This window comes from Pelophylax lessonae (assembly GCF_965119305.1).
Source record: "Pelophylax lessonae genome assembly, chromosome: 12".
Taxonomy (NCBI): domain Eukaryota; kingdom Metazoa; phylum Chordata; class Amphibia; order Anura; family Ranidae; genus Pelophylax; species Pelophylax lessonae.
In genome coordinates, this window is record NC_138779.1 from 225,199,202 (window position 1) to 225,227,167 (window position 27,966).

Genomic DNA, 27,966 nt, shown 5'->3' on the forward strand with positions numbered 1-27,966 from the left:
ATTTCTGGAGTGAGGGAGGAACCTATACTGAGGTACACTTCATTTTGTGTTTTTCCTGGGTCTGCCAGGACTGTGTACAGCTAACATATGGAGATGTCACTTTTAAGTCGTTCTAAACCAACCATCAACAGCCACAAGCAGAGAATCCAACTGCAGCAGCCATGCCACAGAACCCCGGAAGTCTGAAGTATTGAGTCTGCTGTTAATTCAGACAAACAAGAGCATGAGGGCCTATACTGTATGGCCAGATGTATTGAACCCCCTACAGCATATAAAGACATTGTAGACAATTGTGCTCTTCCAGCCTTGTAACAGTAACAGTTTGGTGAAAACCCTTTTCTGTTCCAGCATGACTGTGCCTCCCCTGTATACAAAGACAACTTCATAAAGACATGGTGCTGGTCCAGTTTGGACCAGCTCCCTAAAGACATGGTGTGCCCAGTTTATTGTGGAGGAACTCCAGTGTCCTGTACAGAGCCCTGACCTCATCCCTACTGAACACCTTTGGGATGAATTGGGATGAGCCAGGTCTTCGAAACCAACATCTCCATAACAACATGGTGTGACCAGTTTGGACCAGCTCCATAAAGACATAGTGTGACCAGTTCGGTGTGGAGGAACTCTAGTGTCCTTCACACAGAACCTTGACTTCATCCCTACTGAACACCTTTGGGATGAATTGGGATGAGCCAGGTCTTCGAAACCAACATCTCCATAACAACATGGTGTGACCAGTTTGGATCAGCTCCATAAAGACATAGTGTGACCAATTCGGTGTGGAGGAACTCTAGTGTCCTTCACACAGAACCTTGACTTCATCCCTACTAAACACCTTTGGGATGAATTGGGGTGAGCCAAGTCTTTGCAACCAACATCTCCATAAAGACATGGTTTGACCAGGTTGGTGTGGAGGAACTTGAGAGCACTGACCTCAACCATTCTTCAAATCATTAGGATATTTACTATATTAATGGCCTTGGTTTTTTAAATGAAATGTCCAGCTCCATAAAGACATGGTTTGGCCAGTTTGGTGTGGAGGAACTCCAGTGTCCTGTACAGAGCCTTGACCTCATCCCTACTGAACACTTTTGGGATGAATTGGAACATTGACTTCAAGCCAAGCCTTTTTTTTTTTCGTGACCAACATGAGGCCCGACATGTGAGCCAGGTCTTTTCATCCAACATCAGTATCTGACCTCACAAATGGTACAAAGTCCCACAGACACCCTCCAAAATCTTGAAAAGCCTTCCCAGAAGAGTGGAGAATGTTAGAGCCACAAAGTGAGCAACTCTATACTAATGGCCATGGTTTGGGAACGGGAGGTCCAACAAGCTTATAAGGTGTGAAGGTCAGGTGTCCAGTCTTTTGGCCATGTAATTTGTCTACTCTCATCTAGATTCGCATGATCTATCAAAATCTCCTCCTTTGTGTTTTTGAGGATGTTCCGAGACCAGCAATACTCATAAAGCCTTTGATACGCATACACATCCCAAACCGTTAAATTGTTTTCAGATATTCTGATCTTTTAACTAATCTGAGGTGTACATTGCTGTGAAGATTCAAAACTGCGAAACACCCTCAGTATATGGCAATGTGTATGCAGCCGCCCTGTCCTCTTTCAAGATGGCAGAAGCGGTCATCGGTTCTGCTGCGAATGCGCAATCGGCCATCTTGTGCGGTTGAACTGTGGGCCTTGGACTGGGCAAGGGCCATGCAGAGGATTGGAGACTGGTGTGGGTGGTGCGTTCTCTCCCGTGGGGTGTATAATATAGGGAAGCTTAGCAGGTCATTTGGCCTCTTGTGGAGGCACTGGTGGTACCACCCTTTGTTTCTTTCTCTGGATGGGGCAGTTGGACTGGTAAGCCTGTCACAGCCTTGTGTTCATTCAGGGGCCGCATTTCCCTGCACACCATCTCTGTTACTCCGAGGTTTTTTCACCTCCTATTTTTTTTCCAGATATAACTTTGCTGGGTGGGGGGTGCAAGTAGCTGGTCTTGCGTAGGGTGCAAAATAGTCTAGCACCCGCCCTGAGTTTGTTATATTTACTTTATTTTATTTTTGTAAGTGGGCCCTAGACTGGGGGAACTGGTCTTCTTTAAGCCCCTCTTTTTAATTTAATGAAACCCAACACAAAATAACAAGATCACCCAACATTGTGGAAGTTTACCTGGTGATTTGGCGAGAGTGGGCGGTCTGGCCGGTGCCATGTAACCACAGCTTGCGGGTATGATGCCACCACACAGTTCAGCTCCACAGTCTGTCCTTCCTGTAGTGTATCCGATGACGGCTCAATCCTCACCAGAGGGGCAGATCCAGTGGCTGGAAACCAGATACAGAATATGAATAAGAGATTGAACGTTTTATGTTACTGTGCATAAATCGTAATAGAATGAGGCTGCTGGACTCACCTCTCACCACAATCACTTCGATGCGGGCCTGCGAGGTGCCGGCGGTATTGGTGCCAACACACAGGTAAGTACCAGCGTCGGCTGCAGATATAGATGGGATCACAAGTGTCGAGATGTCCGTCCTCTCTGTACGAGCCTGAAAATTAGACATGCCATTGGATGGACTCAAAGGCCAGATTTCATTCCAATGCCCTCGTGTACCTGTGCTAAGCTCTGCTTGTGTATTATATTTAGGTTTGTGTGTAGAAAATGGGGGATAGGTTGGCTGTAATGTCTCACAGAGGTCATGTTTTCCTTATCCTGCACTGGTGAGAGCTATCACGTTGCAAACAGCTGAATGCAAATGGGGACTTTAATGTGTTTGGGGATCATAGACGCAGATACCTGCAGCTCTTGGATCCGTCTGTAGATGGCTTCCAGGCTGCTGCTTCGAAAGTGAAGGAAACCGAGAGAGGTGAGGGCCTGTGCGGAGGGACAGAGTGCCGCCGGCATAGTGAGGAGGAACAGAAAGTCAAAGAGAGTGAGATCAGATGGAATGGGTTAGTAAGGTAGGAAGACTAGAAGAAAAAGATAAAGAACGGCCCAAATTATAAAATAACTCATTTACAGCGAGGACTAACCGACCTGCACAAGGCTTTTCTGGGTAACCATAAGAATAACAGCAACACTCAATGCCAAGCAGCTGCTGCAAAAGCAAGTACAATCTTCGCCTAAAAAGGGGGGTAGAAACACCGGATGCAGTTATAGTATTGGCCCAGTATGGGTCACTTGGGGTACCAATTTGGGCACAATGATGTAAGGATTGTGGATTTGCAGAGGCTTCTGGGAAAAGGGATGTCGTAATAAATTTGTATGGTAAGATCTTTAAATTTAATTTGAAAAATACAAATATGGGACAATTTATTTTCAGGGCCTTCAGCCTCCCCCATTGCAGTACTATCCAAAAATTTTTAGGAGACTCATTTGTTTTTTATGTTTTTTCCTTGTTTGTAGTTTGGTTTTGATGGTGAGAATTCCTCTCCCCCGGGGCCGGCGAGAGCTTTTCTGGTGTTTGGAATTTATTCAACTTTGGAGCGAATGTGAACCTTCAACAGGAATTATTATGATGTTATTTTGTGATTAGGATTCTTTTCATGTTTAAATTATTAAAGAATATATATTCTAAAACCATTTTATCCCGAAACTGACCTGTTGATATGGAACTATATTATATTTATGTGTATTTTTCTATTTTTCAATAAATATGGGGTGCAGCAATCTCAAACTTTTTTTCTTATATGTGGCCTGTGGGGCTTGATTGCATGCACCTGGAAGACTCCTGAGTGCCGTTCGCCACACCTGTAGACTAGATATTATATATATATATTGTGAGGGATTAGCTCGGTGGTAGGCGTGGATGACCCCTTTGGGGGTGCGTTTTCACAGAGAGATAGCCGATTAGAGGTTGAAAACAAGACTGATTTATTCATGCAATTTACTTAACACAATTGCAAGCATCAAAACAGCCAAAATAAAATAAAAGACAAAATAAATCCTTGCCTCTGTGGGCGGCTACCTTCTCACGCTGGAACCTACCTAAGAAGTCTTTCCAACCTAATGTTGGGCCGACACTGCTGATCCTACAGCAGACACTCAAATGTCCATTTGTTTGCTTTTCACTCAGCACAAACATTGTCCATTGAACATGTCCCTTTGTTTTCTTTCACACAGCACATGTTCATTTATAACAGGATCCTTTACTCTTCAGATTCTTCATATTGAACACAGTTCATTTAACAGGTCCCTTTACTCTTCACACTCTTCACATGGAACACTTTGTCTTCTCACCTTTGAGACGTCTTCACTCGTGGTTACCCTCCTTAGCTTCACATCGCTGTAGGGGGTCTTCTCCCATGCTCACCAGCTTGTCGGGAGGCACACATCCGACTGTCCCCCTCTCCCAGCCCACACGGCGACAGGCGGCAGCAGTCCTTCTCCCATGCCCACACGGCGTCGGGAGGTACACGTATGTCTGTCCTCCTCTCCCAGCCTACACAGCGACAGGAGGCAGCACTCATAGATTTTCTCTGGACAAATTATAGAGTCCTTGATCTCCTCATTCTGAACAGCTGAATGGTTTTCAACTTCCTGCTGGCTCTCTCTGCAGCCAACACCCTATAGTATCAGTGAACTTTTCAAAGCAGGTGGGAATGTGTCTCCTCTCAGTGACTACATTCCCAGATTTACCTGACTTCCTGTCACATACCCCCCCCTCTTGTTTCAACCCTAGGGTTGGGACACATATTTCCAGGCACGCATGTGTCAGGCACTGCTGACTCACTGATAAGCCTCCTATTATCCTCAAGCTTCCGGATGAAACTGTTTCTGTCATCTTCACTGACAGATTTCTCATAAATGCCACACAGTTTGTCTCTCATCTCATATACACATTCTTCAACTGCATTTTTGGCATAATTTTGCTCCTTCTCGTTTCTGTCATCTTCATTGACAGCTTTCTCATAAATGTCAGACAGCTTGTCCCTCATAACCGTCTGTCCAATCCACCATGGAGGACCGTGATCCATAGGCAACTCAATTGGGCTAGTCTTAAGGTCTTCAACATTCTTAAGACGCCTCTCTCTGCAATCCATAAATGTTTTCCACAAAACTTTGAGAACCTTTGCTTCACTAAGCTTTGTTCCAAGTAGGGACTCTTGACATCCCTCTGTGACTTGAGTTGCCTCTCCATACAGCTGTACACAATCATTGACTTTTTGTTGTAAAAGGGAATGATCTTCCTTCTTGAGCTTTGCTTGCTCTAAGATGCTGTGCAGAGGATTTTCCAATTGAGACAACAGGCTGTCACACATTTCTTCAAAGTGACCCCTGTTCCTTTTCCCAGAGATATCAATATCATTCAAACATTTCATATTCATAGGCAGATCTGAAGCATTTGCACTCATCAACTTCTTAAACTTTTCGCCCTCCTGAGCGAGTCGCAGTAAAGGCCTACTATTTGATTTGATATTCAGTTTATATTTCTTGCCAAACTCTTCACAGAAGTAGCCAACCAGAACATCATCAACTTTCCTTCCACCAACATAGGGGTTAAAGGCAACAACACAGTTGAACCCAGCGATCTGGGTGGTATCCATTATAGACCTCCTCTCTGCATCAGTGAAGAAGCATGGAACTGCAACACATTCTTTTACAGGTTTCTTCAATGCACTTTCTGCTGAACTATTTGACCGCTCAAGGTCACCTAGTTCCTTTTCTCTATCTGAATTCCACATGGAATGTATCTCAAGATCACGATCAAACTTCTGCCACCCGTCTTTCACCAGTTCCATTTTGGAAACACTCCCTGAAAGGCACTTATTCATTTGCTTCACGTTTTCACCAACAGCCTTAGTTTTCTCCACTAGGTGGCGTTTGCTTTTTTCTCCCAGATTTATATCACTTGCTTTAGTTTTCTCCGCTTTAGTTTTCTCCACTAGGTTTTCAGCCTGAACTGAGAAATCATCACATTTCTTACACAACTCTTTTGTTTGCTGAAGCTCTAATGATACATTTTCCAATGCTTGAAGTTTTTGAAGGAACGGTTTATTCCAAAGGGGTGATTCAAGCCACGTGTCATCACATTTCTGAGGCTCACTCAGGACAGACCCCAAAACACTGATCCTTTTAAAAACTGCATCAGGCACACTATCCCCTCTTTGGGACAGATCCTCTGTTGCCTGGAATTCCTCTTCCAGTTCCTGCAACGGAATATTCATCTCTTCTACTTGCTGTTCTAAGGCTCGCTTAGACTTTTCTAGCTCCTGAACGCTTTTCACAACATCATCCTTGGAGCTGACCAATTCTTCCATTTCTGTACGCAGCTGTTTGTTAACACTTTCTAGTTCAGCCTTACACTCTAGAGCTTCCTCCAAAGAGCGAGCCAAGAACAGGGCTTTGCTCTCGTTATCACGCACCTCCGTTTCTGCACGTGCGCGTTCTTCTGCATATTTTGCAGACACAGTCTTCTCTTCACCAAGCATCTGATCAAACTTCTTTTTCACATCTTCAACACACTGTAATGAACCAACGCTTTCTTCCATGCGTTTTTTCATATCCGCTATCTGAGCTTGCAATGTTGCGACTTGCTCTGATAGGTTTTTCTTTGCTTCCGCCTCCTCTTTTAATTGTTCCAGGAAGCCATTTTTCTCATCTTCCATTTGTTTGAGCTTTGTGCTAAAACTCAGCCTTTGACACCTCTCTTCCTGTAAGAGTTCCTGCGTGTCTTGCAGCTGCGATTCCAAGATAGAAAAATCTTCCGCAATTTCTCTAGATTTTCTGTCTGCTTGAGAAAGCTGATTTGTAACATTGTCCAACTCAACCTGCAGTCGGTTTGCCTTCTCTGACAGCTTAGCACACAATCGGTCACCTTCTGACACCTTGACTTGCGATTCCAGAAGCTGTGCCTCTACTTTTTCCCTCTTATGTTCACAATCTCCTTTTCCCTGCATAAGAGCCTTCACCTCATTGGCTAGTTTCTGGGAATGAGACTGTAATTCTGCCACACAGGCTTCTTTCTCCTTTAACTGCTGCTGGAAACGTTGGGCTTCACCTTTCCAACTTTCACAGTCTGCACGTAATTCATCTACCACATTGCTCAAAGTGGTGAGCTCATACACAGTACTCAGTAATTTAGCCTCTCTTTCACTTTTCTCGTTGTCGCTGAGAGACAATGTCGCTTTCAGAGCAACATTCTGTTCCTGCGACTCCTGCAGGTCTATTTTTGTAACTTCCAAACACTGAAGACTTTTTTCCAGCTGATTACGCAACTCCAACATTTCACACATACTTTGCTTCTGCAAAGTCTGAATTTCAATTTCCTTTTCCATGAGGATGGTATCTTTCTCCTTTATAGTGTCTTGACATTTTTGCAACTCGACCAAAAGAAGAGCAGTGGATTCTTCCCACTGTAACACATGAGACTTGAGTAGTTCATTCATTTCCTGCAAGTTTCTATGCTCCATTTTAAGCAATTCCAAGGCTTGTTCCTTTTCTTCCATTTTCCGTTGCAAGGCATCCAACTCAGCCCTGCACACATACTCTGTTTCCTCCAAACCGATGGCCTCCATTGGCTGCTGGCGTCTCTGTTTCCAGCCTGCCATGCTCTCTTGGTGAGCCTTTTGCTGAGCTGCAAAGCTCCGCTGAAAATCCGCATTTGCCTGCTGTTGAGCTGCATTTGCTTGCTGTTGAGCTGCATTTGATATAATCAGTTGTTTCAACATCTCCTCCATTTTGAGTTTACTTTTCATCTGAGCACACTGCGTCTCCATAGCAGTTTCATCAGTGTTGCTAGGGACAACAACCTTCCTCTTTAGTAGACTCTCTTTAGGCATGGATGGGGCTGGTTCAGACGGCAACATCCCCTCCATCCAAAGAATCCGGTCTCTCATTTCATCTATCTTTGCATTTTTCAGGCGTTTGGACCGCCCCATCTTCAATAACTCCACAAACAAATTTTTCACAGTCCAGCAAACAATTTTCAGACCACTGTCTCTTCAACACATGTAGTTTTTCTCTCTCTTGCAGGATCTCTTTTCCTGCGCACACAGTTTGTGCAGTCACTTGCACCAGACACAACAAAGTTCATCAAAAAATTTTGAGACCCCTGTCTCTTTAAAACACTTTTTTTTTTTTTTTTTTTTTCTGTCAGGATCTTCTCTCCTGCACACATAGATTGTGCAATCTCATGCACCAGACAAAGTTCATCAAACATTTGCACTTCCTTGCAGGGATCTTGCTGCTTCTGCCCACTGCATACCTCCACCATATGTGAGGGATTAGCTCGGTGGTAGGCGTGGATGACCCCTTTGGGGGTGCGTTTTCACAGAGAGATAGCCGATTAGAGGTTGAAAACAAGACTGATTTATTCATGCAATTTACTTAACACAATTGCAAGCATCAAAACAGCCAAAATAAAATAAAAGACAAAATAAATCCTTGCCTCTGTGGGCGGCTACCTTCTCACGCTGGAACCTACCTAAGAAGTCTTTCCAACCTACTGTTGGGCCGACACTGCTGATCCTACAGCAGACACTCAAATGTCCATTTGTTTGCTTTTCACACAGCACAAACATTGTCCATTGAACATGTCCCTTTGTTTTCTTTCACACAGCACATGTTCATTTATAACAGGATCCTTTACTCTTCAGATTCTTCATATTGAACACAGTTCATTTAACAGGTCCCTTTACTCTTCACACTCTTCACATGGAACACTTTGTCTTCTCACCTTTGAGACGTCTTCACTCGTGGTTACCCTCCTTAGCTTCACATCGCTGTAGGGGGTCTTCTCCCATGCTCACCAGCTTGTCGGGAGGCACACATCCGACTGTCCCCCTCTCCCAGCCCACACGGCGACAGGCGGCAGCAGTCCTTCTCCCATGCCCACACGGTGTCGGGAGGTACACGTATGTCTGTCCTCCTCTCCCAGCCTACACAGCGACAGGAGGCAGCACTCATAGATTTTCTCTGGACAAATTATAGAGTCCTTGATCTCCTCATTCTGAACAGCTGAATGGTTTTCAACTTCCTGCTGGCTCTCTCTGCAGCCAACACCCTATAGTATCAGTGAACTTTTCAAAGCAGGTGGGAATGTGTCTCCTCTCAGTGACTACATTCCCAGATTTACCTGACTTCCTGTCACAATATATATATATATATATATATACACACTATATTACCAAAAGTATTGGGACGCCGGCCTTTACACGCACATGTACTTTAATGGCATCCTAGTCTTAGTCCGTAGGGTTCAATATTGAGTTGACCCACCCTTTGCAGCTATAACAGCTTCTACTCTTCTAGGAAAGCTGTCCACAAGGTTTAGGAGTGTCTATGGGGAATATTTGACCATTCTTCCAGAAGCGCATTTGTGAGGTCAGGTATGGATGTTTGATGAGAAGGCCTGGCTCGCTCTCCGCTCTAATTAATCCCAAAGGTGTTCTATGGGGTTGAGGTGCAGGACAGTCAAGTTCCTCCACTCCAAACTCGCTCATCCATGTCTTTATGGACTTTATGCCACTAAAATATGGTTTTTAAATTGTCTATCTTTCAAAGTGGTTGTAAAGGCCGAAGGTGCATTCTATGCGGGAAGGTAAAAAATCGTCTGTGTACTGCTTCCCCCCACAGCCCCCCCAAATACTTACCAATTTCAATCTAGCGATGTGCATGGGAACCTCGGCTGTCCTTGGTCTCCCTCTTCTCATTGGCTATGACAGCAGCATGAACAATTGGCTTCCACTTCTGTCAATCGCAGCCAGTGAGCCAATGAGGAGAGAGCAGGGGGCGGGGCCGAGCCGCAGCTCCATGTGTCTAATGGACGCATAGAGCAGGGTTTGGGAGCGAGCACGCACCGGTGTCCCCCTTAGCAAGTGGCTTGCTATTGGGGGCACTGGTCAAGGAGGAGGAGTGAGAAGCCCCGGTGGAGGACCTGAGAAGAGAAGGATTGGGGCTGCTCTGTGCGGAACCATTACATGTTTATTTCTATTTTATTTTTAATAGCTGAGCCTTTAATATCACTTTTTAACTTTTATGTAATAAAATACGTCACCATGAAAACTCTTTTATTTATGCCATGTAATATTGGGCTTAACCATTAAAGGCTTACTTGAAGGCCTATTTTTTGGTATGGCTAGTCGTGACCGGGGAAAAGGGATGGGAAGTCTCATATTTATTACAATATATCAGAATAAATATATATATAAAAAAAAAAGTTAATATATAGATCCTGAGAAATGTTTTTTTTATTTTAAGGACTGTACAAAGGAAAAGGGGACATCAGATGTGCGTAGTGAAAGGACAATTATGTAAAATTGCTGTATGATGTAAAAAATGGCAAAACCATTCTTCCAACGAATGACGTCCTCAGTAATAATTATTAATATCAGGAAATTAATCTGCGGATGAAGAATGACTTTTATCCTCGGGACGCTCCTGACCGCGGCCGGCGTTCTGGCAAGCTATGTGAGTAAAGAGTGAGCAGCTGAACAAGCGAGCCTTTAAGGTGGAGGAGTTAGTAAAGCTTGGTGGACTTGTGTGCATCAAAGGGAGATCACAGACAGAAGCAGAGCACAGTGTGCAGGAGATACGTCGGCAGAAACATCGATTGATTCAGACAAACCCTGGGAGAGTTTCACACCAATCATAGGGATGCAGTGCAGATTGGCTCTAACATTTCCTGATCTGCACATAATAATGATGGATGAGGGAGAAGCTCTGCACAGAATATTTTTATAAGTCATTACATGACTGATCATATTCTCTAAAACCTCAGGGAACATTGTCTGAAGAAGAGTGATCTGCATAGACCTCCAGAATCTTTGGGAAGATTCAGGAAAAGGAGGAACCAAATTCCAGACTGACCTGTGGTGGTAGAATGCCACCCTGCTTACTCCAGGATATTGTTGCCATAGGACTGCCACCAGCTCTGCAGTACAGACGGACTGTGTCGCCTTCTCTGACTTCGGTACGTTCTGGGCTCACCTGGACAGCTGGAAGATTCCCACCTACAGCTACATGGGACACAAGAACATGAGATGGGCCTGAATACTTCTATTCACCTCAGAGGGACACATTACAAGCATACAATAAAAGTCTGATGTATGTCCCAAAGTGAAGACCTGGTGGAAGAACTGAGCTCCAGCTGACTGAGACCTGGTAGAATAGCTGTACTTTATCTAAGACCTGATAATATAGTGGAGTCCCAACTGACTAAGATATCATAGTTGACCATATAGAGTTGAGCTCCAGCAAAGATATGGTAGAATAGCTAAATGGCTGCTGACTACGACCTAGTAGAATAGCTGAGCCTCGGTTGACTAAGACCTGGTGGAAGAGCAGGTCTCCAGCTAAGACTTGCTAGTAGAGTTGTGGGCTCTAGCTGACTAAGACCTGGTCAAACAGCGGAGAGTTCTAGCTAAGACCTGGTAAAAAAGCTGTGAACTCCAGCTAAGACCTGGTAGAAGAGATAAACTTCGGCTGACCAAGACCAAATAGAATAGCTGAGCCTCAGCTGGCTAAGACCTAGTAGAAGAGCTGAGCTCCAGCTAAGACCTAGTAGAAGAGCTAAGCTCCAGCTAAGGCCTGGTAAAACAGATGTGAGCTCTAGCTGACTAAGATATGGTAGATGAGCTGAGATACAACTAAGACCTGGTAGAATATAGCTGAACCTCAGCTGGTTAAGACCTAGTAGAAGAGCTGAGCTCCAGCTAAGACCTAGTAGAAGAGCTGAGCTCCAGCTAAGACCTAGTAGAAGAGCTGAGCTCCAGCAAAGACCTGGTAGGTGAGTTGTGAGCTCTAGCTGACCTGGTAAAAAAGCTGTGAGCTTCAGCTAAGACCTGGTAGAAGAGTTGTGAGCTCTAGCTGACTATGACCTGGTAAAAAAGCTGTGAGCTTCAGCTAAGACCTGGTAGAAGAATTCAGCTCCAGCTAAGACCTGGCAGAGAAGCTGAACTTCTGCTAAAACCTTGTAGAATAGCTGAGCCTCAGCTGACCAAGACCTGGTAGAAGAGCTGAGCTTCAGCATCTACTGCCTCTCCACACTGCTTGCTACAGAACCGTAATCATGTTTGGGAACAGCAGACTTTCCAGATGGGATTATGCAAGTATTCCGCACATTTCAGAAACTGATTGTGTAATCATTGTCCACGCTACTCACTGTGTACTCGCAGATCAGCCCTGGCAATGTGCTGTCCATGGCTATTGCGGACGATGCAGGTGTATTGACCCTCATCAGAGAGCTGAGCGGATGGGAATCTGAGAACACCTCCCTGGATGCTTGCTCTATAGGGGATGCCTCCATTCTGTCCACCTAAAAGTGATACAGCAGGTGGATTAATAGACCTCTTACTACCCCAGTTCTTGGGACATTCTCTGTTTCAATCTTCTTACCTGTCCATTCCACCGAAGGAGGAGGGTTCCCGGTAGCTGAGCAGCGGAACTCTGCTGCTTGACCTTGCTGGACAGTCAGCTGCCTGGGTTCAATGATAGCCGTGGGGTGGGTCCCTGTTCCGGCTACAATATGGTGAAGAACACATTATAGCAAACACATCATAACCCACGATCATACAGTGAGCTCCTGGAGTGTCACACATCCTCAGATATAGCTACATGCATGTGCCCCTCAAGTGTCATGTGACCCATTGGGGCAGTTATAAAACTTGAGAAGGAAAACTGTGATTTTTAAGCTGTACCCAACAAATTGTACCTTGCAGCTGACTGTTTACAACAGGTTACTAGGGCCACTGTTAGAAATCATGGGTCCCCATACAGCCTACCTGATGAAGCCCCCATAAGCCCGCCCTTGACCCCACCCACCCACCTTTAAAAAAATGCAGCTTTGTCTTTCAGGGATAGTCTTCCTCTACATCAAGGGTCTTCAAACTACGGCCCTCCAGTTCAGGAACTACAATTCCCATCATGCCTAGTCATGTCTGTGAATGTCAGAGTTTTACAATGCCTCATGGGTTGTGTAGTTCTGCAACAGCTGGAGGGCCGTAGTTTGAGGATCCCTGCTCTACATGAAGTCTGAAGCTGCCGGTTGGGCACCCCTGATAAGTGACGGGCCCGGGCCCCCTACAGGAGGCCCGATGGTACCCTCTTATCAGTGACCCTGCAGGTAACACAGTCACTTTGCATTACTCTAGGTTTCATAAGTCAGTCTCAACATGTGCGTGAGACACTAAGTCAGAAGATTGTTCTCATAGGGTCATGCGTCATGCAACCTACACCGATCGAGGACCTCCAAGTCCCAGCATGTACTGGCAGCATTGCTTTATTTCCAGGTTTGCTGGAGCTGGTCACCTCTTTAGGATAATAAATTGAGCTTTGCACACACAGTACAGCTGTAGAGGGAATACAATCCAGGCTAATGGGATGGAAGAAAGCCAAGGTCACGTGTGATGGTGAAGTCACAGGGAGCAGGAAATTAGCATCACATACCAAAGACACACAAAATGAATGACTATCTGTCTTCATATCTGACCACTGAATGGCACGCGTGCACACACACAATATGGGGTGATGGGTCTGCTCCCACATGCAAGGAGGCAGTCTCTGGCATTCATGGCGGTATGATAAGGATCATGGCTGCAAAAGGATGGGAGATCAGGCAGTATGGCATGCTACAGTCACAGTGCTCAATGGGTTGGAGCACTCCATGCCAACTTACACGGACTGTGTCCTTCAAAGGTCTCATACGGTCCATAAAACATCTGTGTCTTGGATGTCTCTGTGGATAAGTAGGAACCAACTTTATTGTACACATTTACAACCATACACATGGAATCTGTCCATTATTTGTACAGGAAGTCCCCAGAAAAAATGATGTTTTTACATCCAGTATAATGTACCAAAGCTCAACCCATACCCTGCTTCATCAATACAGACAGGGCTGTACCATGTAGATAAAGTCCACAACCAGGTTGAGGATCAATACATTTTCTCTTTATTTCATCCGAGGAGCTCGCATGTTCCAAACAGAGCAAACACTTAGGCCAAGGCCTTACCTGAACTACGAGTAAGGCCTCGATAGGCTGAAGCGTGTTAAGTGTTGAAACGTGTGAACTCCTTGGACAAAATAAAGAAAAATTTGATTCATTCTCACCTGGTTGCCGCCTTTATCTTCTGTACATGGAAGAACTCATGTGTTGCGGGGTGGATGCATGATTGGGTTGCAGTGCCATTATATTGAGATAGGGCTGTAACCTGTCTGGTTTTCATTCCTGTCTGAAGCCCCATTGGGAGATTTACCCTCTCTATCCCGATGACCATTGCCACCCAGACAGAGACTGATGAGAAACCCAAAATTGCAGAGTTGTCACCAGAACGAGAGGTGACAGTTGACCCTTCAATGGGGACACTTAAAGTATAAATAAAGGCAAAACTTATTTTTTAGTTTTGGGTGGAGTGGAGATGGATTAGAACCCCTGTCAATTTTTATTGCTGTCTGTGTCCCCCTTTATGAAGATTCTCCCTCTCTCCATTTGTCCTGTTCACCATTATCATTGGAAGTAAAAGAAAAGCTCACATTTTGGATTGTCCCCAGAAAAGTAATATTGGGGAAATCTTCCAATGGGGACACTTTTTGTTGGTGACCTGGGGGTCCCCAAAGGAATTGCCCTAATTTGCAGGGATTTCCTCTCACTTCCTGTTTTGGTTATGGGAGAGGAAGTGAAGATAAATTTCCCCAATGAGACACAAGTGGCAAAAAATAAACTGACACGAGTTATGACCTTCCCGTACTCCGTCCAAAAGTGAAAAAATTGAAAATTGTACCAAATACTTACCGTAATTTTCCTTTCTCTACTCCAATCTATGGCAGCATACATGTGCTATAGCTCCGCCCCCTATATCCAACCATGGAAAGCTATTTTGCTGATAGTTGTAGAAGGGAGATTTCCTCTCATTACCTGATGCATCTCCAGGACAGGAAGTGAAGGGAAATCACCCCAAGAACACAGACCACATAAAATAATTAGCAGACGGGTGTAACCCACCCCCTATTTAAGCTTTAGCTATACATACACTTTATAGGACCTTTCCAACCCAACACTCTTTTTCTAGAATGTTGCTTTGCTGCCCGCAGTTCCAGCTTGTTTTCGGTCTCTGGCCACCCCTCCCCCGTGTCCCATCACAGCTACATAACACAGAGGCGGAGTGCTGGAGTCCATGGAAGCCACATGCTTTATTGATGGTCAGCAGCATGGCTGCCTTCTATATACAGGTGAATGGACACAGAATATATACAACAAAGACTCTGTATATAGAATATGTGCAGATAACAGGTGGTGTCACATTAGTGATAGGAAGGATGTTGGTGTCACCTGTACAGGAGATTTCACATATGTCAGGGATTAAACACAGAACAAATCCCACATTAACAATGTTCAAATCGCTCTTTAAATCTATAAAAAACCCATGTGGAAGAAGTAGCATTTATTAGTGCACCCCGGGCAGAGCTGGCATGCAGTGCCCATGTACGGATCCAGCGTTTGTTGCTGCATCCTTTGTTACCAATCATTTGGTGAAAGTTTGTGGACACCTGAACATCACACCTTCACTATATGGCCAGATCTATGTACACCCCCTCTAGATGATGGAGTTCGGGTGTCTCCAGTGAAGGGTCCTGGTAATCCCCCATCATACAAAGACATTGTAGACAATTTTGCTCTTCAAGCCTTGTGGTAACAGTTTGGTGAAGACCCTTTTCTGTTCCCCATGACTGTGCCTCCCCCGTGTACAAATCCAGCTTCATTAAGACATGGTGTGACTAGTTTGGACCAGCTTCATAAAGACATGGTGTGACCAGTTTAGACCAGCTCCATAAAGACTTGATGTGACCAGTTTAGACCAGCTTCATAAAGACTTGGTGTGACCAGTTTAGACCAGTTTCATAAAGACATGGTGTGACCAGTTTGGACCAGCTCCATGAAGACATGGTGTGACTAGTTTGGACCAGCTTCATAAAGACATGGTGTGACCAGTTTAGACCAGCTCCATAAAGACTTGGTGTGACCAGTTTAGACCAGCTTCATAAAGACTTGGTGTGACCAGTTTAGACCAGTTTCATAAAGACATGGTGTGACCAGTTTGGACCAGCTCCATAAAGACATGGGTTGACCAGTTTGGACCAGCTTCATAAAGACATGGTGTGACCAGTTTAGACCAGCTCCATAAAGGCATGGTGTGACCAGTTTGGACCAGCTTCATAAAGACATGGTGTGACCAGTTTGGACCAGCTCCATGAAGACATGGTGTGACCAGTTTGGACCAGCTCCATGAAGACATGGTGTGACCAGTTTAGACCAGCTTCATAAAGACATGGTATGACCAGTTTAGACCAGCTTCATAAAGACATGGTATGACCAGTTTAGACCAGCTTCATAAAGACATGGTATGACCAGTTTAGACCAGCTTCATAAAGACTTGGTGTGACCAGTTTAGACCAGCTCCATAAAGACATGGTATGACCAGTTTAGACCAGCTTCATAAAGACATGGTGCGACCAGTTTAGACCAGCTTCATAAAGATATGGTGTGACCAGTTTTGGCATGGAGGAACTCCAGTGTCCTGTACAGAGCCCTGACCTCCTCCCTACTGATCACCTTTAGGATGAATTGGAACACTGACTACAAGCCAGGTCTTTTTTTTTTTGGTGCCCAATGTGTGAGCCAGGTCTTCTCATCCAACCTTAGTTCCTGACCACCCAAATGGGTACAAATTCCCACAGACATCCTCCAAAATGAGTGGAGAATGTTTACATGTACAAATGGTGTCCACGTTTATAAAGACATTGTTTGACCAGTTTGGTGCGGAGGAACTCCTGCACAGATCCCTGACCGCATCCCTACTAGTCACCTTTGGGATGAATTGGAACACCGGGCCTTTTTTCTGGTGCCCAACTTGGGACCCAAAATGTGAGTCAGGTCTTTTCATCCAACATCAGTACCTGGCCTCACAAATAGGCACAAATTCCCACAGACACCCTCCAAAATCTTGTGAAAAGTCTTCCCAGGAGGATGGAGGATGTTATAATCACAAAGAGGGGGAACTCCATATTAATGGCTATGACTTTGGAATTGGATGTCCAAGAAGCTGATATAGATTTGATGGTCAGGTGTTCACAAATTTTTTCCCATTCACTACACTTCGTAGGGTGAGGAATATAGCACAAGATTTATATATTTGGAGGTATACTTGTGTATTGAAGTGTGTGTTACACTATATACAGTGGCAGAAAAAGTATGTGAACCCCTTGGAATTATCTGGTTTTCTGCAGTAATTTACTATAAAATGTGATCTGATCCTCATCTACGTCACAACAATCGACAAACACAATGTGCTTCAGCTGATGACGCCCAAGTCTAATTTCTTGGGTCTTTATTAAACACACCCAGCAAACCAGTTAAATTCACAGAGGTTCACATACTTTTTTTGTCACTGTATTTATCGAGGTATATGATGTATACTGAGGTATATAATTATATTTTGAGGTATATCTGTGTGTTGAGGTAAACATTGCCAGTAGCTTCTATTTCGCACTGTTGGGTTTATTCAGCATCCCACTGATCTCGCTGAGAAGTGGGCAGAAGCTTGTTGGGGGAACTTCTTCGGAGGGGACTGAGCAGGCCACGTCTTCAAGCATATAAAGTCTCTCTATATACAAGTCAGTACAGTAGTGTGGATACAAAATGCATTTATTCCTTCCTCCAGGAGACAACACTCCGGATTTCTCTTCAACTCCACGTGGCTGCCGTCTTTATTGCCCTTCCACAGGAATTCTTCATTCCGAAGTTTGTCACATTATAAACCCCTCTATCCAAAATATCCCACAACCACACGAAAGACCACCAGAAATACCCTCTAGTTTGCTTCAACATTCTCAGGATTCTTTTCTTCTGTACAATTTGGTGAAGACCACATTTAAAGGCTAGAACCTGCTCTACTAAGATGATAAAGAGCACATCGTGGCCTGATACAACCTGACAGAGACCAACGTCATTCTCACCAACCCACCTGATACAACATGACAGAGGCCAACGTCATTCTCACCAACCCACCTGATACAACATGACAGAGACCAACGTCATTCTCACCAACCCACCTGATACAACCTGACAGAGGCCAACGTCATTCTCACCAACCAACCTGATACAACATGACAGAGGCCAACGTCATTCTCACCAACCCACCTGATACAACATGACAGAGGCCAACGTCATTCTCACCAACCCACCTGATACAACCTGACAGAGGCCAACGTCATTCTCACAAACCCACCTGATACAACCTGACAGAGGCCAACGTCATTCTCACAAACCCACCTGATACAACATGACAGAGGCCAACGTCATTCTCACAAACCCACCTGATACAACATGACACAGGCCAACGTCATTCTCACCAACCAACCTGATACAACCTGACAGAGACCAACGTCATTCTCACCAACCCACCTGATACAACATGACACAGGCCAACGTCATTCTCACAAACCCACCTGATACAACATGACACAGGCCAACGTCATTCTCACCAACCCACCTGATACAACATGACAGAGGCCAACGTCATTTTCACAAACCCACCTGATACAACATGACACAGGCCAACGTCATTCTCACAAACCCACCTGATACAACATGACAAAGGCCAAGACGATCTTCACCAACCCGCCTGATACAATATGACACAGGCCAACGTCATCCTCACCAACCCACCTGATACAACATCACACAGGCCAAGGCCATCCTTAGCAACCCACCTCATACAACAGGACGCAGGCCAAAGAAATCCTTACCATCCCACCTGGTTCAACATGACACAGGCCAACGTCATCCTCACCAACCAGCCTGATACAACATGACACAGGCCAAGACCATCCTCACCAATCCACCCTATACAACATGGAACAGACCAAGTCCATCTACACCAACAAACTCCATACATGACACAGGCCAAAGCCATCCTCACCAACCCACCTGATACAACATCACACAGGCCAAGGCCATCCTTAGCAACCCACCTCATACAACAGGACGCAGGCCAAAGAAATCCTTACCAACCCCCCTGGTTCAACATGACACAGGCCAACGTCATCCTCACCAACCTTCCTGATACAACATGACACAGGCCAACACCATCCTCACCAACCAGCCTGATACAACATGACACAGGCCAACGTCATCCTCACCAACCTTCCTGATACAACATGACACAGGCCAAGACCATCCTCACCAACCCATCCGATACAATAAGACACAGGCCAAGTCCATCCACACCAACCCGCTCTATACATGACACAGGCCAAAGCCATCCTTACCAACCCGCCTAATACAACATGACACAGGCCAAGACCATCCTCACCAACCCTCCTGATACAACATTACGCAGGCCAAGGCCATCCTCTTCGACCCGCCTGGTACAACATAGTACAGGCCAAGGCAATCCTTACCAACCCACCAGATACAATGTAATACGGGCCAAAGGCAATGTTACTAACTTACCTGATACAATGTGACAGAGGCCAAGTCCATTCTATCTAACATTATGGAGATCTAAATTGGATTTCTAGAAGCTAAAATGTTTAATCTAAAGTGATACATCAATGTATGAGGACGTTGTTCCATGATAAAGTACAGCAGATATCTCCTACCCTACACTCTAAGCAGTGCCACAGTGACAGATCAGATTGGCCACTTCCTCTGCTGTACAAATTTTGTGGAACAACTCAGTATATCCAACTTCTAAATGACTAGCTGTAAATAATGAACCGGATATGATAAATACAGACCACATTTCCGACCACTGTTATTTAGTCTGAGAAAGACCACGTCTCTACAATCCAAATATGACCCCCATCATAATACAGCCATTCCGTCTCTCTATCTACCTGTGTCACATTGATCCAGGTCTCACCTATTAGGTGTAAATGTAAAAAAAAATCAAACACTTCATTGGTCTACTGCACTTGGAAATTGTGAGATGATGAGATGCGGATTTATTCGATATCATACAGCATCCATGGCAAGGAAAGGCCCCAGTACCATAGCCCTACCAGTGATCAAACCAGATATATCACATTCTAATGACCTCCTCCTTTTGTCACTATTAATCACAATCACACCCTCATATATAAATTCAGCCATGCGTCACCTTAACCAGATCACTACTTTACATGGACATTCCCAGACATTCTCCAACATACCACAACTGCAATGCAACCCTACAATGGAGGTCTTTCTGCCATCACAGGACACAACAGATTTGGGTTCCTGAGAATGTGGAGCTTTTATACGATGGCTGAAAGTACAAGAGACCGTCACCGAGTCAGAAAGAGGAGAAACCGACTCTAAGTCAGGGTAAACACCAGAATACAACCCAGACAGAGTAGACAACATAAAATGTATATAGTGGACGTGGTGCCTGGGCGGCCGGCATAGCATGAGGTGGACATAGCACAGTGCCTGCGAGGTGGACATAGCACAGTGCCTGTGAGGTGGACATAACACAGTGCCTGCGAGGTGGACATAGCACAGTGCCTGCGAGGTGGACATAGCACAGTGCCTGCGAGGTGGACATAGCACAGTGCCTGCGAGGTGGACATAGCACAGTGCCTGCGAGGTGGACATAGCACAGTGCCTGCGAGGTGGACATAGCACAGTGCCTGCGAGGTGGACATAGCACAATGCCTGGAGGTGGACATAGCACAATGCCTGGAGGTGGACATAGCACAGTGCCTGCGAGGTGGACATAGCACAGTGCCTGCGAGGTTGGCATAGCACAGTGCCTGCGAGGTGGACATAGCACAATGCCTGCGAGGTGGACATAGCACAGTGCCTGCGAGGTGGACATAGCACAGTGCCTGCGAGGTGGACATAGCACAGTGCCTGCGAGGTGGACATAGCACAGTGCCTGCGAGGTGGACATAGCACAATGCCTGCGAGGTGGACATAGCACAGTGCCTGCGAGGTGGACATAGCATGACGCCTCCGAGGTGGACATAGCACAGTGCCTGCGAGGTGGACATAGCACAGTGCCTGCGAGGTGGACATAGCACAGTGCCTGCGAGGTGGACATAGCACAATGCCTGCGAGGTGGACATAGCACAATGCCTGCGAGGTGGACATAGCACAGTGCCTGCGAGGTGGACATAGCACGACGCCTCCGAGGTTGGCATAGCATGAACCTTTCAAGGTGGACATAGCACCCCACCTGTAGGGTGTCTATTTAAACCAAAGTAACCCACCATCTAAAAATAAAACAATGTCCTTCTAGTTAGAACACTGTCCAGGAATACACTGCTTGCCAACATGGGGGACACTGGACAAACCTCCTGTACTCATAGAACAGAAAACCACAGTGACAAATTCTGACCAATAAATTGCCTATTATGGCCATTATGGATATCACAGCTCTCTATTCACATATAAAGGAGCGCCTTTGCAGTGGCCACATTACAGACAATCCATTCTAACCATGTTTCTTATATCCATCTATCAGTAATGGAGGTGACCTCTGTCCCCGCAGATACAGAAGAGGTGGCATATACTAGGACCTATGTATTACATCTTCTGCCATTGTTTTCCAAAGTCTGAGTTATCAGATACAAGACTACTGAAATGTAAAATCAATGCTATTTATATTGATTTTATGTAGAGGGGAAAGCTCAGTCCTGAACGGACTCAGGACATAAGTGAATGTGATAATAAATACAGCATTAGGTACCCTTAGCTGATCCTCCCATGAGGACATTGATCTATATGGCAGGAGATGGATATCTACCATTAAGAATGCAGAATATTTCACACAACGTTGGGATCTTGTTTGTTGTCAGAATGGCACCACCACGTTTTAGTCCTACAAAGAATTCTACAGTAATGTAATGGCTCTTCATCACCTGTTACCAGTTCTGGCCCCACGCTCAGGCCATACTCTTCTACTACAGTCTACTACCAGTGATGGACCAACGCTCAGGCCATTCTCTTCTACTACAGTCTATTACCAGTGATGGACCAACGCTCAGGCCATACTCTTCTACTACAGTCTATTACCAGTGATGGACCAACGCTCAGGCCATACTCTTGTACTACAGTCTACTACCAGTGATGGACCAATGCTCAGGCCATTCTCTTCTACTACAGTCTACTACCAGTGATGGACCAACGCTCAGGCCATTCTCTTCTACTACAGTCTACTACCAGTGATGGACCAACGCTCAGGCCATACTCTTCTACTACAGTCTACTACCAGTGATGGACCAACGCTCAGGCCATACTCTTCTACTACAGTCTACTACCAGTGATGGACCAACGGTCAGGCCATTCTCTTCTACTACAGTCTACTACCAGTGATGGACCAACGCTCAGGCCATACTCTTCTACTACAGTCTACTACCAGTGATGGACCAACGCTCAGGCCATACTCTTCTACTACAGTCTACTACCAGTGATGGACCAACGCTCAGGCCATTCTCTTCTACTACAGTCTATTACCAGTGATGGCCCCACGCTCAGGCCATTCTCTTCTTCTACAGTCTATTACCAGTGATGGACCAACGCTCATGCCATTCTCTTCTACTACAGTCTACTACCAGTGATGGACCAACGCTCAGGCCATACTCTTCTACTACAGTCTACTACCAGTGATGGACCAATGCTCAGGCCATTCTCTTCTACTACAGTCTACTACCAGTGATGGACCAACGCTCAGGCCATTCTCTTCTACTACAGTCTACTACCAGTGATGGACCAACGCTCAGGCCATACTCTTCTACTACAGTCTACTACCAGTGATGGACCAACGCTCAGGCCATACTCTTCTACTACAGTCTACTACCAGTGATGGACCAACGGTCAGGCCATTCTCTTCTACTACAGTCTACTACCAGTGATGGACCAACGCTCAGGCCATACTCTTCTACTACAGTCTACTACCAGTGATGGACCAACGCTCAGGCCATACTCTTCTACTACAGTCTACTACCAGTGATGGACCAACGCTCAGGCCATTCTCTTCTACTACAGTCTATTACCAGTGATGGCCCCACGCTCAGGCCATTCTCTTCTACTACAGTCTATTACCAGTGATGGACCAACGCTCAGGCCATTCTCTTCTACTACAGTCTACTACTAGTGATGGACCAACGCTCAGGCCATTCTCTTCTACTACAGTCTACTACTAGTGATGGACCAACGCTCAGGCCATTCTCTTCTACTACAGTCTACTACCAGTGATGGACCAACGCTCAGGCCATTCTCTTCTACTACAGTCTACTACCAGTGATGGACCAACGCTCAGGCCATTCTCTTCTACTACAGTCTACTACTAGTGATGGACCAACGCTCAGGCCATTCTCTTCTACTACAGTCTATTACCAGTACTGGCCCCACGCTCAGGCCATTCTCTACTACAGTCTATTACCAGTGATGGACCAACGCTCAGGCCATACTCTTCTACTGCAGTCTAATACCAGTGGTGGACCAACGCTCAGGCCATTCTTTTATACTAAAGTCTATTACCAGTGAAGGACCAACGCTCAGGCCATTCTCTTCTACTACAGTCTATTACCAGTCATGGACCAACGCTCATGCCATTCTCTTCTACTACAGTCAATTACCAGTGATGGACCAACGCTCAGGCCATACTATTCTACTAAAGTTTATTACCAGTGATGGACCAATGCTCAGGCCATACTCTTCTAATACAGTCTATTACCAGTGATGGACCAACGCTCAGGCCATTCTCTTCTACTACAGTCTATTACCAGTGATGGACCATCGCTCAGGCCATACTCTTCTACCACAGTCTATTACCAGTGATGGACCAACGCTCAGGCCATACTCTTCTACTACAGTCTGTTACCAGTACTGGCCCCACGCTCAGGCCATTCTCTTCTACTACAGTCTACTACCAGTGATGGACCAACACTCAGGCCATTCTCTTCTACTACAGTCTATTACCAGTGATGGACCATCCCTCAGGCCATTCTCTTCTACTACAGTCTACTACTAGTGATGGACCAACGCTCAGGCCATTCTCTTCTACTACAGTCTATTACCAGTCATGGACCAACGCTCAGGCCATACTCTTCTACTACAGTCTATTACCAGTGATGGACCAACGCTCAGGCCATTCTCTTATACTACAGTCTTTTACCAGTACTGGCCCCACGCTCAGGCCATTCTCTTCTACTACAGTCTATTACCAGTGATGGACCAACGCTCAGGCCATACTCTTCTACTACAGTCTATTACCAGTGATGGGCCAACGCTCAGGCCATACTCTTCTACTACAGTCTAATACCAGTGGTGGACCTATGCTCAGGCCACACTATTCTATTGCTGTCTAATACTAGTGGTAGACCTATGCTCAGGCCATACTCTACTACTGCTGTCTAATAACAATGGTGGACCAATCCTCAGGCCATACTCTTCTACTACAGTCTAATGGAGACCACATTCCATGACTTCTATAAAGAAAATCCCTAATCGCTCCTAGGTGTGACTGGTTCCTGAGTTCTAGATCTGTCCCCTCTGACTTTCTATATCTGGCATGAGGAGACGTCACACACAGCTGCGTATTTATCAGAAGCTGCCACTTAGCACATGGACTGTTGGTGTTCAGTTCACATTTATTGGAAAGTATCGACAACATTTTGTATTTAAAACATATAAAGGAAAAGCAAATTTGTGGTCGCTGCTTGGGGGATGGCGGCGTCCATGACTGGAATAAGTAGGCAAAAGCTGAACGCACAAAAGCAACAAAGGCAAGTGTGTGACGGGGAGGGAGGGATCTGCTAGCAGTGGAAAGCTTTATTTATTGGCCATCTGTAATCATATGATATCACAGGTTGTGCGGGCCCAGGCAGCATAAGCGTCCATAAAGATTAATGACGAGTCCTGATTAGATGAGTTGAAGGGTGAAGAGACAGACAGAAGTCATGTAGGAGGTCATTCCAGCATGCAAATACATCTTTAGTGTTATGGTAGGTGACCGGGAGGAACTTCCACAGAGAATGGTGCCAGCCAAAGCCTAAAAGCCAAGGGAAGCCTACGAGAGCCGTGCACGCTGGGGAGATCAGTTACTGGATGTGCAAGCAGGAAGGAGAGTGGAGGAGAGTTAGCACCATGCAAGTGAGTTGGAGGATGGAGGGGTCTAATGGTGACTCTTTCACCAACCTTGAACATGGAGCGTTGCATTGCCCTCATCCATGTCGAACATGTTGGAGCCGGTGCAGATGTAAATACCGGCGTCCTCTGGCTGTGCATTACGGATGGTCAGGATCCCGTTGAAGTCCATTGCTCTCTCTGGGAGCTTCCCATTATTCTGACGGGTCCACACCAACGTGTAGGCTGGTGACTGGAGGAGAGAGAGGAGAACAATGGGTGGTTATGCATAACACAAGAGTCACTGGAAAACCATTGATACCTACAACAGGGACCATGACATTCTGAGGACCAGACAACAAATAAGTGGGTCTCTAGCCTCTGATCTCAGCTTCTCACCTCTAATTTCTAGCCTCTCTTCTCTGGCCTCTAATCTCTGGCCCCTGATCTCATCATCTCACCTCTGGCCTCTGATATATAGCCTCTCGTCTCTGGCCTGGGAGAGCCGCAGAAGGGGGGGGGGGGAACGTCCCCTCCCGCTCCTTGTAATCACAGCCGAGCGGCTTCTCAGCCGCATTGGTGGTCATTACAAGACAGCCGACCGTCGGCTATGGACGCCGGTACCGGGGTGATGCCTCTGGCTGCAGGGATCATCACTCCGGTATAGCACTTCCCCTAAATATCGGAAATATCGGTAACCTCCGGAACTGATTCCGATATAGCGGGGAAAGTGCAGATCGGCCCTTGATATATCGGCATTGCGGATAATCGGTCGATCCCAAATTTTTACCACTTCTCACGAGAATCAACACCATGAACCCCCCCCCATGCTTCTCTGGTAGGGCAGATATATGAGTTGCTGAGTATTTGGATGGGTACTCCTATTTGGATTCCTGAGTCTGGCAGTATTGGTGCAGCTAGACAGGTTCACGCCCACAGTGATGGTTGGAGCCAATCAGGGTGGTTCTTGGTCATGTGATCACAGGCTCTTTGTCACATTAAAGCTCATCATGAAAAATTGTTCCTTCAAATTTCCTCTGATCATAAATGAAGGTAATATTGGTTTTTCATGATGAACGGGATCTTTCCTTGGCTCCTGTACATTATTACAAACCCTTTACCTTGTAGTTATAGGAAATTACATTTTTATTGGTACAAAAAATTCTGATCAGTACAAACAAAGCAAATCCAATTGATGAATCAGGATGGCGCACAGCTCCCAGTATAAAGAAAAGTTCTCTTTACAGACAGTGTGTGACCCCCCTGGACTGATAGGCATGACCTTCCAAGGCGTGAGATCTACAGAGCCGGTCCTCTTCCCCAGGACCCCTGCGGGAGGGTATGGGCTTTGCGCTATAGGATCAGCAGAGTCATACACTGAATATTCCAATCCTGATCTATGATGTGACACTTTTATTTCCCTGTCACCCCGGCTCATATAATGGCCTTGTCCTCTGTTTATTACATTTTATCATTAAAATGCTGAAAAACAAAACAAAGGAAAAATTTGACGCAAACTCACATCTACAAAACGTTAAACCTACCCTGGCCAGGAATGGATTAAACCTGCTGGAAATGAATTGGTTAGACTAAACGTTCAATGCGCCCCCCCCTTCCCCCGGCATCACACTCACCACGCTCTTTGCGGTGCAGATGAAGGTGACATCAGATCCCTGGCGTACGCTCTGAACCCTCTGCTCCTCCACGGTGACGGTGATTGGTCTGGTGTGGGCGCCTGCTTTAAGTATGAGATTATCTCTGTTATTCCACATTTCAGATCCACAGAGTTCACTACCCATTACAGCCCTCAGGGAGTCTACCTGGGTGCTGCTGATCTGGAGGGGATTGTATGGAAATAATTGGCTGAGACATGACAATGGGGGGGGGGGGGGTAGGGTTTAGGGGATACAGAATACATATACAGGGGATACAATGTAACAGAGTAGTATGACGCTGGAGATGGAAATTTGACAAACCTCAATATACTGCTGGTGGAGGAGAGGCCCGGGAGACGGCAGCGTAATACAAAGTATGGGTTAGTTAACGGACTGCATGAGTTACCATTCATATATTTATTACATCAATTTGGGAATATTCCACAGACCCCAATATACACAAAGTATATATAAGGATAAACCTTCAATCCCTCCATTGGCCTCCTCTCAGTGTCCTCCACCCCTCTGTGCCAATCTATCCACTGGCCTCCACTCTGTGTCCTCCTCCCCTATCTGCCAATCCTTCCACTGGCCTCCATTCAGAGTCCTCCACCCCTCTCTGCCAATCCCTCCACTGGCCTCCATTCAGTGTTCGCCACCCCTCTCTGCCAATCCCTCCACTGGCCCCCATTCAGTGTCCTCCACCCCTCTCTGCCAATCCCTCTACTGGCCTCCATTCAGAGTCCTCCACCCCTCTCTGCCAATCCCTCCACTGGCATCCATTCAGTGTCCTCCACCCCTCTCTACCAATCCCTCCACTGGCCTCCATTCAGTGTTCACCAACCCTCTCTGCCAATCCCTCCACTGGCCTCCATTCAATGCCCTCAACCCCTCTCTACCAATCCCTCCACTGGCCCCCATTCAGTGTCCTCCACCCCTCTCTGCCAATCCCTCTACTGGCCTCCATTCAGAGTCCTCCACCCCTCTCTGCCAATCCCTCCACTGGCCCCCATTCAGTGCCCTCAACCCCTCTCTACCAATCCCTCCACTGGGTTCCATTCAGTATTCTCTACCCCTCTCTCCCAATCCCTACACTGGCCTCCATTTAGTGTCCGCCACCCCCTAGGTAAATAATTAAAGTGTACCGCTGGGGTAAAAAGGTAGAGAACGCCTTCTATAGATGTTCCGTCCTCACACCACCAAAAATACAGCAAACCAAAAGATTACCAGGACTAAGGCACCAATCAACCCATTGTGCATTT

General features: G+C 45.9%; 1 protein-coding gene across 1 annotated transcript in view; it reads right to left on the reverse strand.

Moving 5' to 3' along the window:
• The window catches only part of HSPG2 (heparan sulfate proteoglycan 2), a 242,884-nt gene that overhangs the window by 47,829 nt on the left and 167,089 nt on the right, over window positions 1-27,966 (reverse strand). The window contains exons 51-59 of the mRNA XM_082274816.1: window positions 26,684-26,784; window positions 25,122-25,302; window positions 13,613-13,672; window positions 12,334-12,456; window positions 12,101-12,253; window positions 10,807-10,949; window positions 2,794-2,871; window positions 2,410-2,545; window positions 2,169-2,320 (exon numbers count right to left, since the gene is read on the reverse strand). Coding sequence (XP_082130942.1) covers window positions 2,169-2,320; window positions 2,410-2,545; window positions 2,794-2,871; window positions 10,807-10,949; window positions 12,101-12,253; window positions 12,334-12,456; window positions 13,613-13,672; window positions 25,122-25,302; window positions 26,684-26,784 — 1,127 coding nt within the window. The remainder of the gene's footprint in view (window positions 1-2,168; window positions 2,321-2,409; window positions 2,546-2,793; window positions 2,872-10,806; window positions 10,950-12,100; window positions 12,254-12,333; window positions 12,457-13,612; window positions 13,673-25,121; window positions 25,303-26,683; window positions 26,785-27,966) is intronic.